Here is a 13,321-nt window from a genome sequence, read left to right as displayed (position 1 = left end):
GCATACTGGATTTCTGGGGGCTGCCATTCATCAGCCTGACCCTTATCTTGAAATTTGCTGGTTTCCACTGTTTGTCAACATTGTATTAACTCATGTTATAGAAAGAGCAATAGAACCAATGGATGAGGACTAGTGCCTGTCTGTATTGGAGAGACCATCATTACAGCTATTAGATTTGGTGGATTTGTGTCTGAGAGAAATACTAAAAGAAAATACGACTTTCTCTTTTGGTTTTGAGAGGAGCCAAAGATATCTCTCCCAGATAAATTATGAAGAATCAAATTGAATGTTTTCTTTTGGCATTATTAAACTCATTGGGTTTTTTGGGGGGTTTTGTTTTTTCATGGGTTTTTTTGAAGGGTTTGTGGTTTTTTTTTTGTGCAAGTATCTCATTCTGTTAAATTAATTCCACTGGAAAAGCCTCTTAGTTTCCCTTACAGAATCTCCAGTTTGCTAACTAGTCCTGCGATGATAAGCTATGCTAATACTGGAAAAGTAGTCTTGTCCCTGTACCACTGATGTCCCTTGGAAGTAAAAAAATTAATACCTTGAATAGGGACTTTCTCAATCACATGAGCTGTTTAAGGAATGAAGAATACTTCAATGTAATTTGTTCTTGTTCTTTTTGCAGACCTGTTAGTTTCTCTGAACTTTCTAAATTCCTGCTAATCTCCTACTGGAGGTCTGTAAAGTATTCTATGGATACATGTGTGAGTGCAGGATACATGTGTGGCCTTAACTGTTCACTTTTTAATATTTCTAATGCAAGTATTTCTGGCAGTCTATTAAAGTTGTTCTTTTTAATATACTTTGTTGTATTAGATGCTTGATAAAACAGGATGTGAAAAACGCACTGATTAAACTGTTAAATCATTCAGCCCTGGAAAAACCTACTGTAGCATTCAGTAAACAAGACACAAATAAATCTGGATATGGCATGTGCTGGCTGTTTGGATACTACCCAGCAAGCATTTGTTTTCCTCTTTGAGGAAAAACAGCATAGTTTCAGTTTTCTTACTTCATTAAACTGGCTATCCCCGCAGGAATTTTTTTTGCACACTAGAAGCCCTTCAGAAATTAGATTCGTGCAGCGTGCTTCCCTTCTAAATATAATCTGTCTGCTATAAAGGAGATAAATACTTTTTAAAAAAAATTCTTACTCTCTTTACCCCTTTAATATACTAGTTTAAAAATCCACAGTGATTTTTAACTAGAAATTTCAGTTAAAAAAAAAGGCAGTTTTTTGTTTGTTTTTTTTTTTTTTATGGGAAACACTGAAAAATCTCTTCTGGTTTATTTTTCATGTGAGAAGAGAGGAAGTTTGTGAAATGTGGGTGAAACCTTTTGTGGGGGGAAGTGCCAAGTGGTATTAAGCAAAGCAGTGGCAAAATCATGTGACTAGTAAAAATCATAATCCATTGGGCAGAAAAGTTAGATTCTTTGGCAGGTGGTCTCTGAGACATGCTGACTGATGTACCAGAAGAGGAGAAAATTTGGCTTTTATTCTTGATCTTTGATGATAAATTTCTTGAGGACAGTGAACTGCTGAAGCTGGTGTGTAGAAGGTAAAGCTGTCTCAATGGTTTTAGGCAGGTCTTTAAGGAATTTAAATGACATTCAGTGAGACAGCTTTCAAGGGGAACATAAATTGCCTCAGTTTCCTGGCAGGCTACTGTAAGATTAAAATTCTTTTGGGGTAAATATAAAGATAACTACAAAATACAAATTTTGTAACATATATTTTAATGGTCTAGTGCTACTAGTTTGACGAGAAGCCATTACTGTGTTAACTGCCAAAAACAGGCTGAGAAAAGTAGATTTAGTCATGGTTCAAAACTCATCAACCAAGACCATTCCTACAAGATCAGTGCCTCAAGAATTTGTACATTATAATTGTGGAACTTCACAACAACTGGAAAGCAACAGGAGATTCAGGCTGCCTTGTAGCTGGTACCTACTCAGCCAGGACCGTGGTAGATGACTGAGTAGCAGATGACCCAAGCAGACTTGTTTGGCCAAATCAGAACCATCAGTTTACTAGAATTGTCAACCACAAATTTGGGCCACAAGTAAATGAATCCTATAATAAAAACATTGTTGTCAGTGTATAAAGATCAGCATAAACATCGAGGGGTTACTTACGGATATCCCTGACCTCGATCTTGGTGTGTATCCAGTCCGAGAACCACATTCAGTCGATGCCAGAATGCAGAGCAGTTCAGATCGTGGTGAAGGAGGCTGGGTAGTAAAAACGTAATGAAATGCAAAGACAGCAGACTATTAAGGCTGCAAGGTGTCCTGATAGCTCTGTGTAGCATCTTAAACTGCTTGGAGCCTGGACATTAATTTGGGCTGATTTGGGACTGTTTGCCTGTTTATCTGGCTGTGATGTGTGTGCATGTATTTCTGATGTGCCAGGTATGTCACACGAATGATGCATCTGGCCTTCCTTGACAGCATTTGGGAGTACTTTATAAACAGCTGGCTCAAGCGGCTTGTGGAGAAAGACCTCACAGAACACAAGGTGCAAATTGTATGCCAGTTAGCAAGTTAGACCTCATCGCTGGGAAAAAATCGTGTAAAAGGACAGTGGGAGGAAAGACTCTTTGTCTATTGAAATTAAAATAGACTGGCTGATCAGCTTGTACAAACATCTGGTATAGCTGGAAAAAAGGACAGATTACTGTGAATGAAAGAGTTGATAATAACCTCTTGATAGTAGCCTAGTGTGGAAAGATGCCATGCTGGCCAACCAGGACTTGTTAATGAATGTGTGGGAAAGGCTCCCTTCACCAAAGTGCTGAGTCTATGAAACCCTCTTAAGAATAAATAGGATGCTTAGGTATTCTGCTGAAGAGGAAGGTTTGGCTTATTGAGGTGCAGGATTATAGCACAATGCTTCTAGAACATAATTTATGGAAGGTGTAAGAAAGAATATACAGGTTTTTTGTCTGTCTATGTTCTTACTTAGTTGTTTTTTTTTTTTTTCACAGATGAAAGAAAAGTACAGCCCTTCAAGCTGACTGTCAAATATGGCTGTATCTATTTAGAGGTCTGGCTGTGTTTCAGATTCAGGCGGAAGTGTGAGAAGTGAGATGTGTTAAAGAGCTGTGAGGTGTACACCAGATTGTCACTGAGAGGCTTTTCCTTCATTCAGGCTTTAGACAGAGGGTGTCAAGAGGGTGGAAAGCAGCTACTAACAACGGTAGTCACAGCCCATACATAGAGATTCTCATGGCAATAGTAGAAAGAATATGTCAATGGGGAAATAAAGGAGAGGCTGTGAATTCTGCTCTCTTTTTATGAATGTGTTGTCTTGACCTCAAAAGTCTGGAGAAATTCCATTGCATGCAGAAGTGTTACAAGAGGGTACATGTTAAAATCAAGTCTGGACCCTCTAGGGTTTAGTTATCCATTCTGTCTGTTGAGCTAGAAAATCATTACTGTAAAATCATTTGTCCTGGCCAGAATGTCAGTATTTCCATAAATTCTGTGTGAGTAGAAATTAGTATTTGTGTCACCTTTAAAGCTGATTAGATAATGAGGACTGTGTGGTACACTGGCTACTAAAGTGCTGGAACCCATAAGGGCATACCAAACTTTCATCTGCCTTTTGTACAGGTATGACCCCTGGGCAAAGGAAAAGTTGAAGAGGTTTTGAAATTTTATAGACCTGACTCTTAATCCTCAGAAGCTGTTTTACTCAACAAAGATGATTTAGATATTTCCTTTGTGCTTATGGGCATCTGGAAAGAGCTTAGGTACTAGGTTAGATCAAGGAAAAGGAAGGACCAGCATGGAGAAATTCTCAAATGTGCGTTGAATTGGGATCCTTATAGCCTACAAAGATCAGTATGCTTTGGCCTTAGGTTGCTACCTAAGATCAGTTTGGGTGAAATCCCTTTGAGGTAGAACGGTGAGTCAAGAGATCTCCTTTTCAATGCTGGCAATTTAAGGTAGTACCCTATTTGAGCTTGGCTGAATTAGATCAACCTGAGAGATATTTGAGCATCGCCAACTACTAAATACTGTTTCTCCTGTTGGCTCATTCAAATTGGCTAGTCCGATATAGCCAGGTATGTAAGCATTTGTTCATGTCCCATTGCCTCTAAAGAGATGTGTGAAGAATGTTCTGTGATAGGCCTGACTGGATAATCTCTGTTGTTCAAAAAAGCAGATTTAGAACTGGTTTGAATTTTGCAAAATAAGCTGGACCCCAAAACACGTGTGGTAGAGTGACATTCAGACATCCTTTAATTCCAAACATGAGACTGAGAGTTCTGCTGCTTTTCTTACTGAGAAGTGAATCAACCATTTAAGTGTCCTAAGAAACAACCCTAAGAAGTAGTAAGACTAAGGTCCAAGGTTTTCTTCAGTCAGTGTATTTGTTTTTGTCATGTGAACTCAATTTATAGTGCAGTGTGAATGGTGATCTCTGGGTTCTGTTGAAATCAAAGAAAAGGAAAGGCAGAACATAATTTTGTTGATTCAGAGTTTGGGAAACCTGAATACCTTGTGCTGTTATTACTGTTTTGATCTGTTTTTCCTCATTTCGTATATTTTATGCCATTTGATTATTAGGTTCCGTGCAAGTTCAGCTCTTGTAAATTCAGTCATTTCTGAGGATATTTCAGCATTTAATACTCTCAATTCCAAAAGAATTGTAAGCATGAAAGCTGTACATTTCATACCACTTTCACAGTAGTGTGTCTCTTTGTGTTTCAATCCCACTGTAGGATATTACCAGCTTGCTTCATACCATCTATGAGGTAGTTGATGCATCAGTCAACCATTCTCCTAGTTCCAGCAAAACTCTGAGAGTGAAGCTTACCGTGGCACCAGATGGCAGTCAGAAGAAGAAGAGTATCTTGTTAAATCATACCGGTAAGGATGTGCAATCAGCCACTGGAAAAAAAATACAAAAAAACCATCAAGCATCCCTTAAACATTCATCTTTGTATTTTGTTAATTTAAAAAAAAAATATTTATACTTAAAGGCAAATAATTATGTGGGTACTTAAAAGCTCATGCACCTGCATTATGATCTTGGGTGCAAAATTGCCTCCTTCCAGTGTCTCTTGAATTACGGTTCCCTCTCCTGATAGATTGTTTCTTTTTGGAAGCAGCAATAACACATTTGTTCTGTAATTGTCTTTGTGTACTGCAGGGCAGCTTTAAGGCCTTCTTGATTTACACGACTTTAACTCCACTGGTACCACAGCGCTCAGTTTGTGTGGAAACAGATGTAATGGTATAAAATGGTTTTTGCCAGTGCATAGCTATCACTGCTGCTGGATGCAGTAAACAATTAAGCATAAATGACCTTTATGAATCTATGCATAAAAATTGCACATTTTTCATTTTTCTGTGCTGGCAGAGTCTGCTGTTGCCTTATAATTTGATGGCTTATATTCACTTTAATAATAACTGTATCATCATAATTACTTCAGTAGTACTAAATTAAAGTACTTAAAAGTATTTAAATGAATACTTCAGTAGAAAATGTGAGCACCTTATCCAAAAGGAGAGCCTTGTTACCTCAGTTTTAATATACATCCACTCAGTCAGGTACAGACATAAGCAAATGTGCGCTGCTGGGGAGCTATATGATGTGTTAGTATAGAATTGAGCTCCACACTGCTGAGTAGTCCAAACTTGAGGGACAAGTACATATCATTGTGAATGTGGCTCATTTTAAGCTGCCACATGGCTTGCAGCCTAACCTTGACTGATGCCCTGGGGTCAAGGTTACGTCTGCCTATAATCTGTTGTGTGGACAAAAGCACTTTTGAGAAGCTTGCATGAAATTATACGTTACATTTTGATCCAGTGACACCAAAAAAATGTTTGCCATGTAGCATGTCACTGATGCTGATCATGAAGGACAGTAATGTGAGAATCATGTACATTTTCTTGTTTGCAGATTTACAGAGTGCCAGGCATAGAGCTGAAAGCAAAGCTAATGAAGAATTAAGAAGCTCTGAGAAGAAGCAGCGGGCTTCTCTCAGGTAAGGAGTTAAAAACCCATGCTCCTGAGAGGCACTGGGTACCTCTGAGGAAATCTCAACCACTGATTTCTTGCTTGCATGAAGTTATATTAAAATAGAGGATTTACAAGGTTTTTCACTGTCAAACCCTCAGCAGATTCCATAGGTGGATACTTTGTATGTTAAAAATTATAAAAGCAAATCTCTAGCACACTTTACTCAAATTGTCTTCTTCTGTTGGCTCTTTGGAGGACATGCAGTTTCTTTCTAGATGCCATCTGCAAATATTGTGTCTGGCAGTGGATTTTATAGCACAGCCTTTTGGCTGAGAGCATCCTAAAACCTTTTCAACTTCATAGATGCCAGCTACTGCCTTTGTTTGTCCTCTTTCCAGCACATCTTTTTCACTGGTCAACTCAGCTCCAAGCTTTAAGTCAATCATTTTTACCAGGTCATAAGCAGACCTGCTTCTCCTTAGCACGTTTCCTTCTAAAGGAAGCAGCTTTGGGCTGGCAGTGGCTGTACACTGCCTAGCAGAAGAAGGAAAGAAGGGAGCTTGCAGCAGAGCAGCAGACAGCTTTACAGCCGATAGTCTGCACAGGCTACGTCCTGCAGTGTAAGCGACAAGGAAGAGCTTCTAGCATGCTGCCTGCTCCATGCCCCATACTGCTGAGGTGGTTCTGGCTTACAGCAGCTGTGGGTTGGCTCAGCTGCACTTCTGAAGTGTGTTTGTACATTTGGTAGGAGAAGCAAATTCATCTCTTTCTTACCTCATACTGACTTAGCAGAGCGGCTGTCTCTGCTGACTGCCATCAACAATGCTTCCCTGCTGCCACATCAACTTTAGGTCAAATTTTCCCTTACACAACTAGTAGTAACACCGATGTAGAAATATAACCTGCTTGCTTAGAACCATTATATTTTATGGAATCTTACAGGAAAATTGGGATAATTTTGTTTATCTTTTCTGGATTGTTTTTTTTTTTTTTCCTATAAGTTTCAGAATACATTGCACCACTTGAAAAAATACCTGTCTGTTGTTGGAATCCAGCCTGTGTGACTGAAAGTACATTCATTTCCAATAAAGCACAAGCACAGTGGTTTCTTATATGAAGAGCTGCAGGTACACTTGCAGCCATCTACAGATTAGATAAAAAAAAAGATTTTAGTTCTTTCCTGACAAGAATGTACAATATTTTTTTGGATGCCAGTCCAGAACAGGCCTTTTTCCTGTAAAAAAATGTGTAATCATGTGTATCTATCTGATGGTCATGAGTTCTAGCTATCTGATGTATATTACCTGCACTGAGCTTCAGAGTATGTGATGATCATTTGCAATGTATTCTTCAAGTATTAAAATTCTTTACAGCTAAGAAAAATCGTAATCTCTCAGTCACATGTAGGTGTGCTATTCCTTTTCTGGATTTGATATTTTAATGGAAGGAAAAACAAATCGAAGGCCGATAATTTTCATGTATTTTAATGTAGATCAGTTGCTCCTAACAGGTCATCGTGGTGTATAGGTTTCATCTCTTTTAGGATTTTATGCTTCATGCTAAGGCAGAGGGAAGTATTTGATGAAGTGGTACAATAATTATATTGAATCATTAGTTGCATTTGTTTCTTCAGCCGCAAATTTTTTTTTAAAAAAAAAAAAATCTACTTTTGGTTTTCCTTGGATTTAGGGATATTTGTCCAAATACATAATAAATTTATTGAGAAAAGGAGCATTCAGTCTTATTGAAAATGACCACAAAACAGTGCCTCCCTTTTTTTAGATAGAGGAAAAATGCTAGTGAGTTGTCCCAGTGAGTAAATCCCAGTACAATCAAATTTCACATTAAAAGAAGACTAAAATGACTTCTAATCTTCTCTTTGCAACTCTGCAAAATCTTCTGTGAACTAAAGAATACTCTGTGGTTTTGCTTACTGGCCTAGATGTGCTGTTCATATTCCTTCTGCCTATTAGCAAAGGTTTGTCCTGTCTGAATTTAATGGACTGTTTTTCTTGGATAATCTGTTGCAAAACTCCCCTCCCATCCACCTTAAAGTTCTGATTTTGCAAATGCAGTGGTTTTGTGAACAGCAGTCACTTCCACGTAAAGCCACAGTCACAAACGTTGGGGTACAATCTCAATTCTGCTGCATTTGTCCTTCTTATCACGTTGGTTGGAGGCTTCCTAGACAGAGCAAGGCTGTACCTTGAACTGAGCAGATCAGCATCTGACAAGTGTCAGCATTTCATAGCTTTTATTGCATCTTATTACATGTGGACAGGACAAAGAATGTCCTGTCCACACAGTGTTTGTCCACCCTGGCCAAATTGCTAACCCTCAGGAAAGCTCCTATCAGAATCTCACAATATTAATTCGGAGGCTTCCCCTTTGAAAGCAGCAATGAGGACTCAAGAGAAGTGCACACATTTCACAGATTCAGTCACTAAGGAATTCTAGGCAAGATATGATTAAAATTCAATATAAAATTGATAGAAATGTTTTTATCCTGAACGTGGGAGGTGGATGGGTTAGATTTTTCATCTGCTGGAATCTACAGGCAGGAGTTTTCAGCCATAGGGCTAATACAAGTATCAAGACACGTAGCTAAATTCACAGCTAGCTTGCCTGGTCTGTGTGGTGGAAAGCAGGTGGTGGAAAGAGCACTGGCAGAGAGCTTTGTGGATTGGGTATCTTTATACCATTCTAGTTTATATTTTGTTCCATGCAACAGGGAAAATATGCACACCAGCCTCTGGAACATCTTCCTTTTACCCACTGATAATGCATTCTTTTTTTCCTGCTAAAGTGATTTCTCCCTGACTGGCTTAAATTTGGTGTTATCGCTGAGCGTGGCTTTCAGGAAACGTCCTTGCGTTTTTCTGTCCTGTGCTCTGTCACTGCTCTGCTCCCTGTTCCTCCTGCATTGCTGGGTGCTTTCTACCATCAGGATGACACTCCAGCATGGGGACTTTAGAAAGGGCTTTCATATGCTCCACAAACACTTGGGCAGATGCCTTTTTTGATTAAAAACCAAACCAACCAACAATCAGCAAAAATGCTGTATATGTAGGTTTTTTTACGCACTGTGCTTGCTGTGTGCTTGTGTCTTCCCTTATGTATGCAGGAGAGCATTGTGGGACTGGATGCCAGACACTTCAGTTCTCAGAAGTATGTGAAGCTCTTCTTGACAGTGGAGCACATATCTCATCAGTATATAATTGCTTCACTGTGTGTTTTTGCATGAATATTGTTGAACGTCATCTTACATGCAAGAAAGCTATTAGAATGCAGGGCTGTAGCAGTACTGGCATAGTTTTTTTTTCACCATGTAGATGAGAGATGGAATTTATTACAGTAACAAAGAAACAGGTTCCCTGTTAACTTAGCTTTCAACAGCCAGTTCTGTATACAGTGTTGCGTAATGGAACCCAGTGATGTTTTTTCTGGGTTAACTGTCCATTGTCCTCAGCACATGTGTGCAAGTCCCAATGGTTTCCGTAGGCAGTTCATGATTGACAACTTCAGTTAGCCACATTTGAGCCCCAGAGATCATTTATGTTGACCTGTTAAAGTATAATAACCTGTAGAGGTGTGTCTGAGTCAGGGAAGGTACCGAGTTTGTTATGTATCCAAAATATAAAGAATATATGGACATTCCCTCATATTTGACAGTACCCCATGTCACTTCTGGAGTTCAAAGCTGACTCAGAGTCTTTAAAGCTTACCTCCTTTCCAGGCAGACTCTCCTCCATTCAGGAGACTGTACCTCTATCAAAGTAGAGCAAAAAATGATCTTCCAGGTAGGTCAAGTCTTGCGACTTTTATCAAAGAAACGATAGACCTGTGTCTGACAGAGAAACAGGAGACTCAGTTCTGTAATGTCCCTGAACAGTACTACACTAGACCAGGAAAGCAGTTTGTGCCAAAGCTCAATGGGATCAGCAGCCTCTGGAAATGTGTTAATAGACTAAAAGTGGAGTACTGGCCACCACAGACTACACTGGCCAAATTCTGGTCTGAGGTTGACATCAGTGCAATTGCACAGAGAAAGAGCAAGGCCTATGTGGTGGTCTTGGAGGCTGTACTATCTGAATGATGGGCAGTGGCTCATTGAGAGTGTTCTGCTTATCCTGTTTATTATATTGAAAATGTTGTTCATATCTGCAGACATCCATTGAAATTGCTGGATTAAATTGCCCGGCATTATGGGCTACAATACTGTAAACCTCTGCCTGATTCTTTTTTCTGCCTCATAAATGAATGGTATTTCAGTTATTCATTCTCAGGAAATAGTTCTGCTATAAATAAAATTGCAAAGCTGAGCAGGAGAAGGAGTTGTGACTCTGAAGCCAGCGGCTGATCTGACCTTATTAGTTGTATTTTGGAAAGCAGCACTTACCTCTGGGTGTCCTACCAACACCTTCTCTTTGCAGGCTCTCTCTAGTTACTACACCTGTGCTGTTGCCTGTCTTTCTGAAGCAGACACACACGTGTGTTTATCTGACACGAGGCTTACCCCAGCACTTCCTGACAGGGGTGGGAACAGTCATGAATCAAACAGCAGGTTTTCTTTGGCATGTCCAAATGGGAGAATCAGTTGAATGGTTTGGCCCTAAGACAAAAAGTAATAAACCCGAGGAGTGTTTTTATTTGTTTTTGCATGTCTGATGCAATTTGAAAGCCTCTTCTGCTTTGCAACATCGGGGTCAATTTATAGGAGGGGAAAGAACAGTCAGTTCAGACCTATCGACTTAGCAAATCGGTCATCCCGAATTTCAAACAGTTGTTGTCTCTTTGTGAGCAACTCCTGTCACTTCAAAGGGGTCATTAGTTGTTGGTTTGCAGATGGCGATAACAACTTTAAAGCAGTTCTGCTGAATTGTAATTTTGCTTCTTGCTGACAGATATCATCAGAGTGAGAACAGTCCAGAGCAAAGTGGGTGCTATCGTCATTGTGTTGATGAGAACATTGAAAGGAGAAACCACTATTTGGATCTTGCAGGAATAGAAAACTACACATCAAAGTTTGGGCCAGGTAATTTATGTTGCAAGCTTGTTTGCCTCTTCTTTCTTCAGCTACATGTTTCACATCAGGGGCAGTGAATTGTGAACCTATGTGATTTGTCTGTAGTGACTTCCTGGAAGGAATAGGACTGTGAATACTACACGATATTTACTGGTGGAGGTGGTATCACAACGGAGTGGCTAATGTGCTGCAAGCCTGCTTTGAAGTACTTGTTTGTGTAGCTAAAGTTGGAGGTGAGCCTAGGAGAACAATCTCTGGATCTAAATTACGTTTAATCTATGGGCGAGGCAAGGACTTACTTTTAGATGTCGGAGCTTGTTACCAAGATGATACCAGCACATATTTTATATTCACTACTGACCCCAAAATAGGAGAACACTTGGAATTTTGGCTTCTGTGCCTGAATTAAAGGGATTTGGATTTCCTCCCTTTCCCACTTGTGTGCCAATAGTTTACTATTCCAGTCAGCTATTTTGGTGAATTTCAGATAGATGACTGAGAGAAGATAACGTAAAGATTTGTATATGCACACACACACACTTCACCCTTACATTGATATGTACACGTATTTGTGTGTGTATTATTTACTAGTCAGAATTATTAAATGTAATTAGACTAGACAGCTATAATTGCATTCACTTCCTTAGGAAAAATTCACTCTGCCGATGATGCTATGCCTGCCAACTGCATGCTACTAATTAGAACTTTGAAATAGTAGATGACTAACTCAGTTTGTTATTTCCTAGGATCTCCTCCACCAGCTCAAAAACATGACCCACCAAGCAGAGTTGTGAGTCAAACTAGATCCCGTTCTCATGAACCTGAAACCTTCTATGCTCACCATAGGAAATCTCAAGTGGTGGATCCAAGCCACATCAATCTGGCTGAAAGTTCATATGCCAAGATTGCAGAAATCCAGCAGAGGCTCCGGAACCAGGACTCAAACAAGCACTTTGTGAGGTCTCCCAAGGCCCAGGGCAAAAACATTGCTCCTGTGCATCCTGGAAGGGCAGTCAGAAATAAACCTTTTCAAGGGGCACCCATGCCAATGGCTTCCCCAAGTGCACGGGTAGGCCAGAACCTTTCTTACCTCCCCTTGCAATCTCAACAGGTTCACAAGAAGCATAAGCAGAGGGCAAAGGAGAATCACCAAATGTGCAAAGCGTTCCAGTCTCCAGGGACAGTTATGGAAAAGGAACATGTGAGAGACCTGCCCACAGTCATTTTATATGAAGGCCAAGTTGGACAAATGATACAAAGGCATGAACACCACCACCACCATGAGCACCACCACCACTACCATCACTTCTACCAGACATAGAAGAGATCCCACAAAATCCTCCAGGAATCATCCCACATGAAGGAAATGTGTTCTTGTGATACCAGAACTAAGGCATTACTATGATTAATATTATTGTTACTCCATTGCTATTCAGCTAGCATATATTTTAGAGGTTATATGGAACTCTTGAAACTTACCCTATTTATATGTTGTGGAACTACATAGCTTACTTAAACACCTTGTGGATTTTTTTTTTTTCCAAGTGGCTTGTAAAACAGCAAACAGCCGTAGCTTTTTGAGCTGTGATTTAATACAGGTTGTCAACGCACTTCTTTACAAGTACTGCTTCCATTGCAGTAGGAGAGATTCTTCAAACACTCTTGCAGACATCTAGCTTACCACTCTGCTGTATGTCGGCTGATCGCACACAAGCCTTTTATCAGGGGAGCAATGTTGGAAGGGTTGGACTCCAGAGATACTAGGAATAATGGAAATACAAACAGCTGCTACCTCTAGTATTATTCAGATTTTATTTTCTTTTTATTGATTGTAATGTGCTGGGGGAAGGGACGGGGAATATACTGCATTCATGTAGCCTGTTTGTGTTCACATCCTTTCAAATTATTTTAATTGCAAGGAAATGTTAGCTGTACTTGTCAACAGAGCTACATTTGTACAACTTACACTTTATTTTCTTGGAGAATCTTCACTGCCACAGTCTGTTACATACTGGGTAATATTTAAATAGACTTTATTTGGGGGTTTTCTTTTGCTTACTCTCCATTCTGTTTGGGGTAACTATTGGAAAAGAGGAGGATGTGAAATGGGGTTTTTCAAAAGCATCACTAGACTTTAGTGCTTGGGCCATAAGTATCATTCTTGGGGGTTTGAGGAGAGGGGCTGTTCGGGGTTTTTGTTTTGTTTAAATCCACAGTTCTTTGTTTTCAGAAAGAATTGAGGAAAATATACTTTCTCACTTTAAATGTTGGCAAATATATATAAAATATAAATATAAATATATATATATATA

The 13,321-nt window shown here is 39.5% G+C and overlaps 1 protein-coding gene across 1 annotated transcript in view; it reads left to right on the top strand.

The window, feature by feature from the left end:
- The window catches only part of NKD1 (naked cuticle homolog 1 (Drosophila)), a gene marked incomplete at its 5' end in the record, with an annotated part of 18,922 nt that extends 6,592 nt beyond the window's left edge, over positions 1-12,330 (top strand). The window contains 4 exons of the mRNA XM_008940610.1: positions 4,737-4,884; positions 5,924-6,008; positions 10,888-11,018; positions 11,756-12,330. Of these exons, the coding sequence (XP_008938858.1) occupies positions 4,737-4,884; positions 5,924-6,008; positions 10,888-11,018; positions 11,756-12,330 (939 nt within the window). The remainder of the gene's footprint in view (positions 1-4,736; positions 4,885-5,923; positions 6,009-10,887; positions 11,019-11,755) is intronic.
- Between the last annotated feature and the right edge of the window lie 991 nt (positions 12,331-13,321).

This window comes from Merops nubicus, unplaced genomic scaffold, assembly GCF_000691845.1.
Source record: "Merops nubicus isolate BGI_N331 unplaced genomic scaffold, ASM69184v1 scaffold33705, whole genome shotgun sequence".
NCBI classification, from domain to species: Eukaryota; Metazoa; Chordata; class Aves; order Coraciiformes; family Meropidae; genus Merops; species Merops nubicus.
This window is presented reverse-complemented; position numbering and strand designations above follow the sequence as displayed.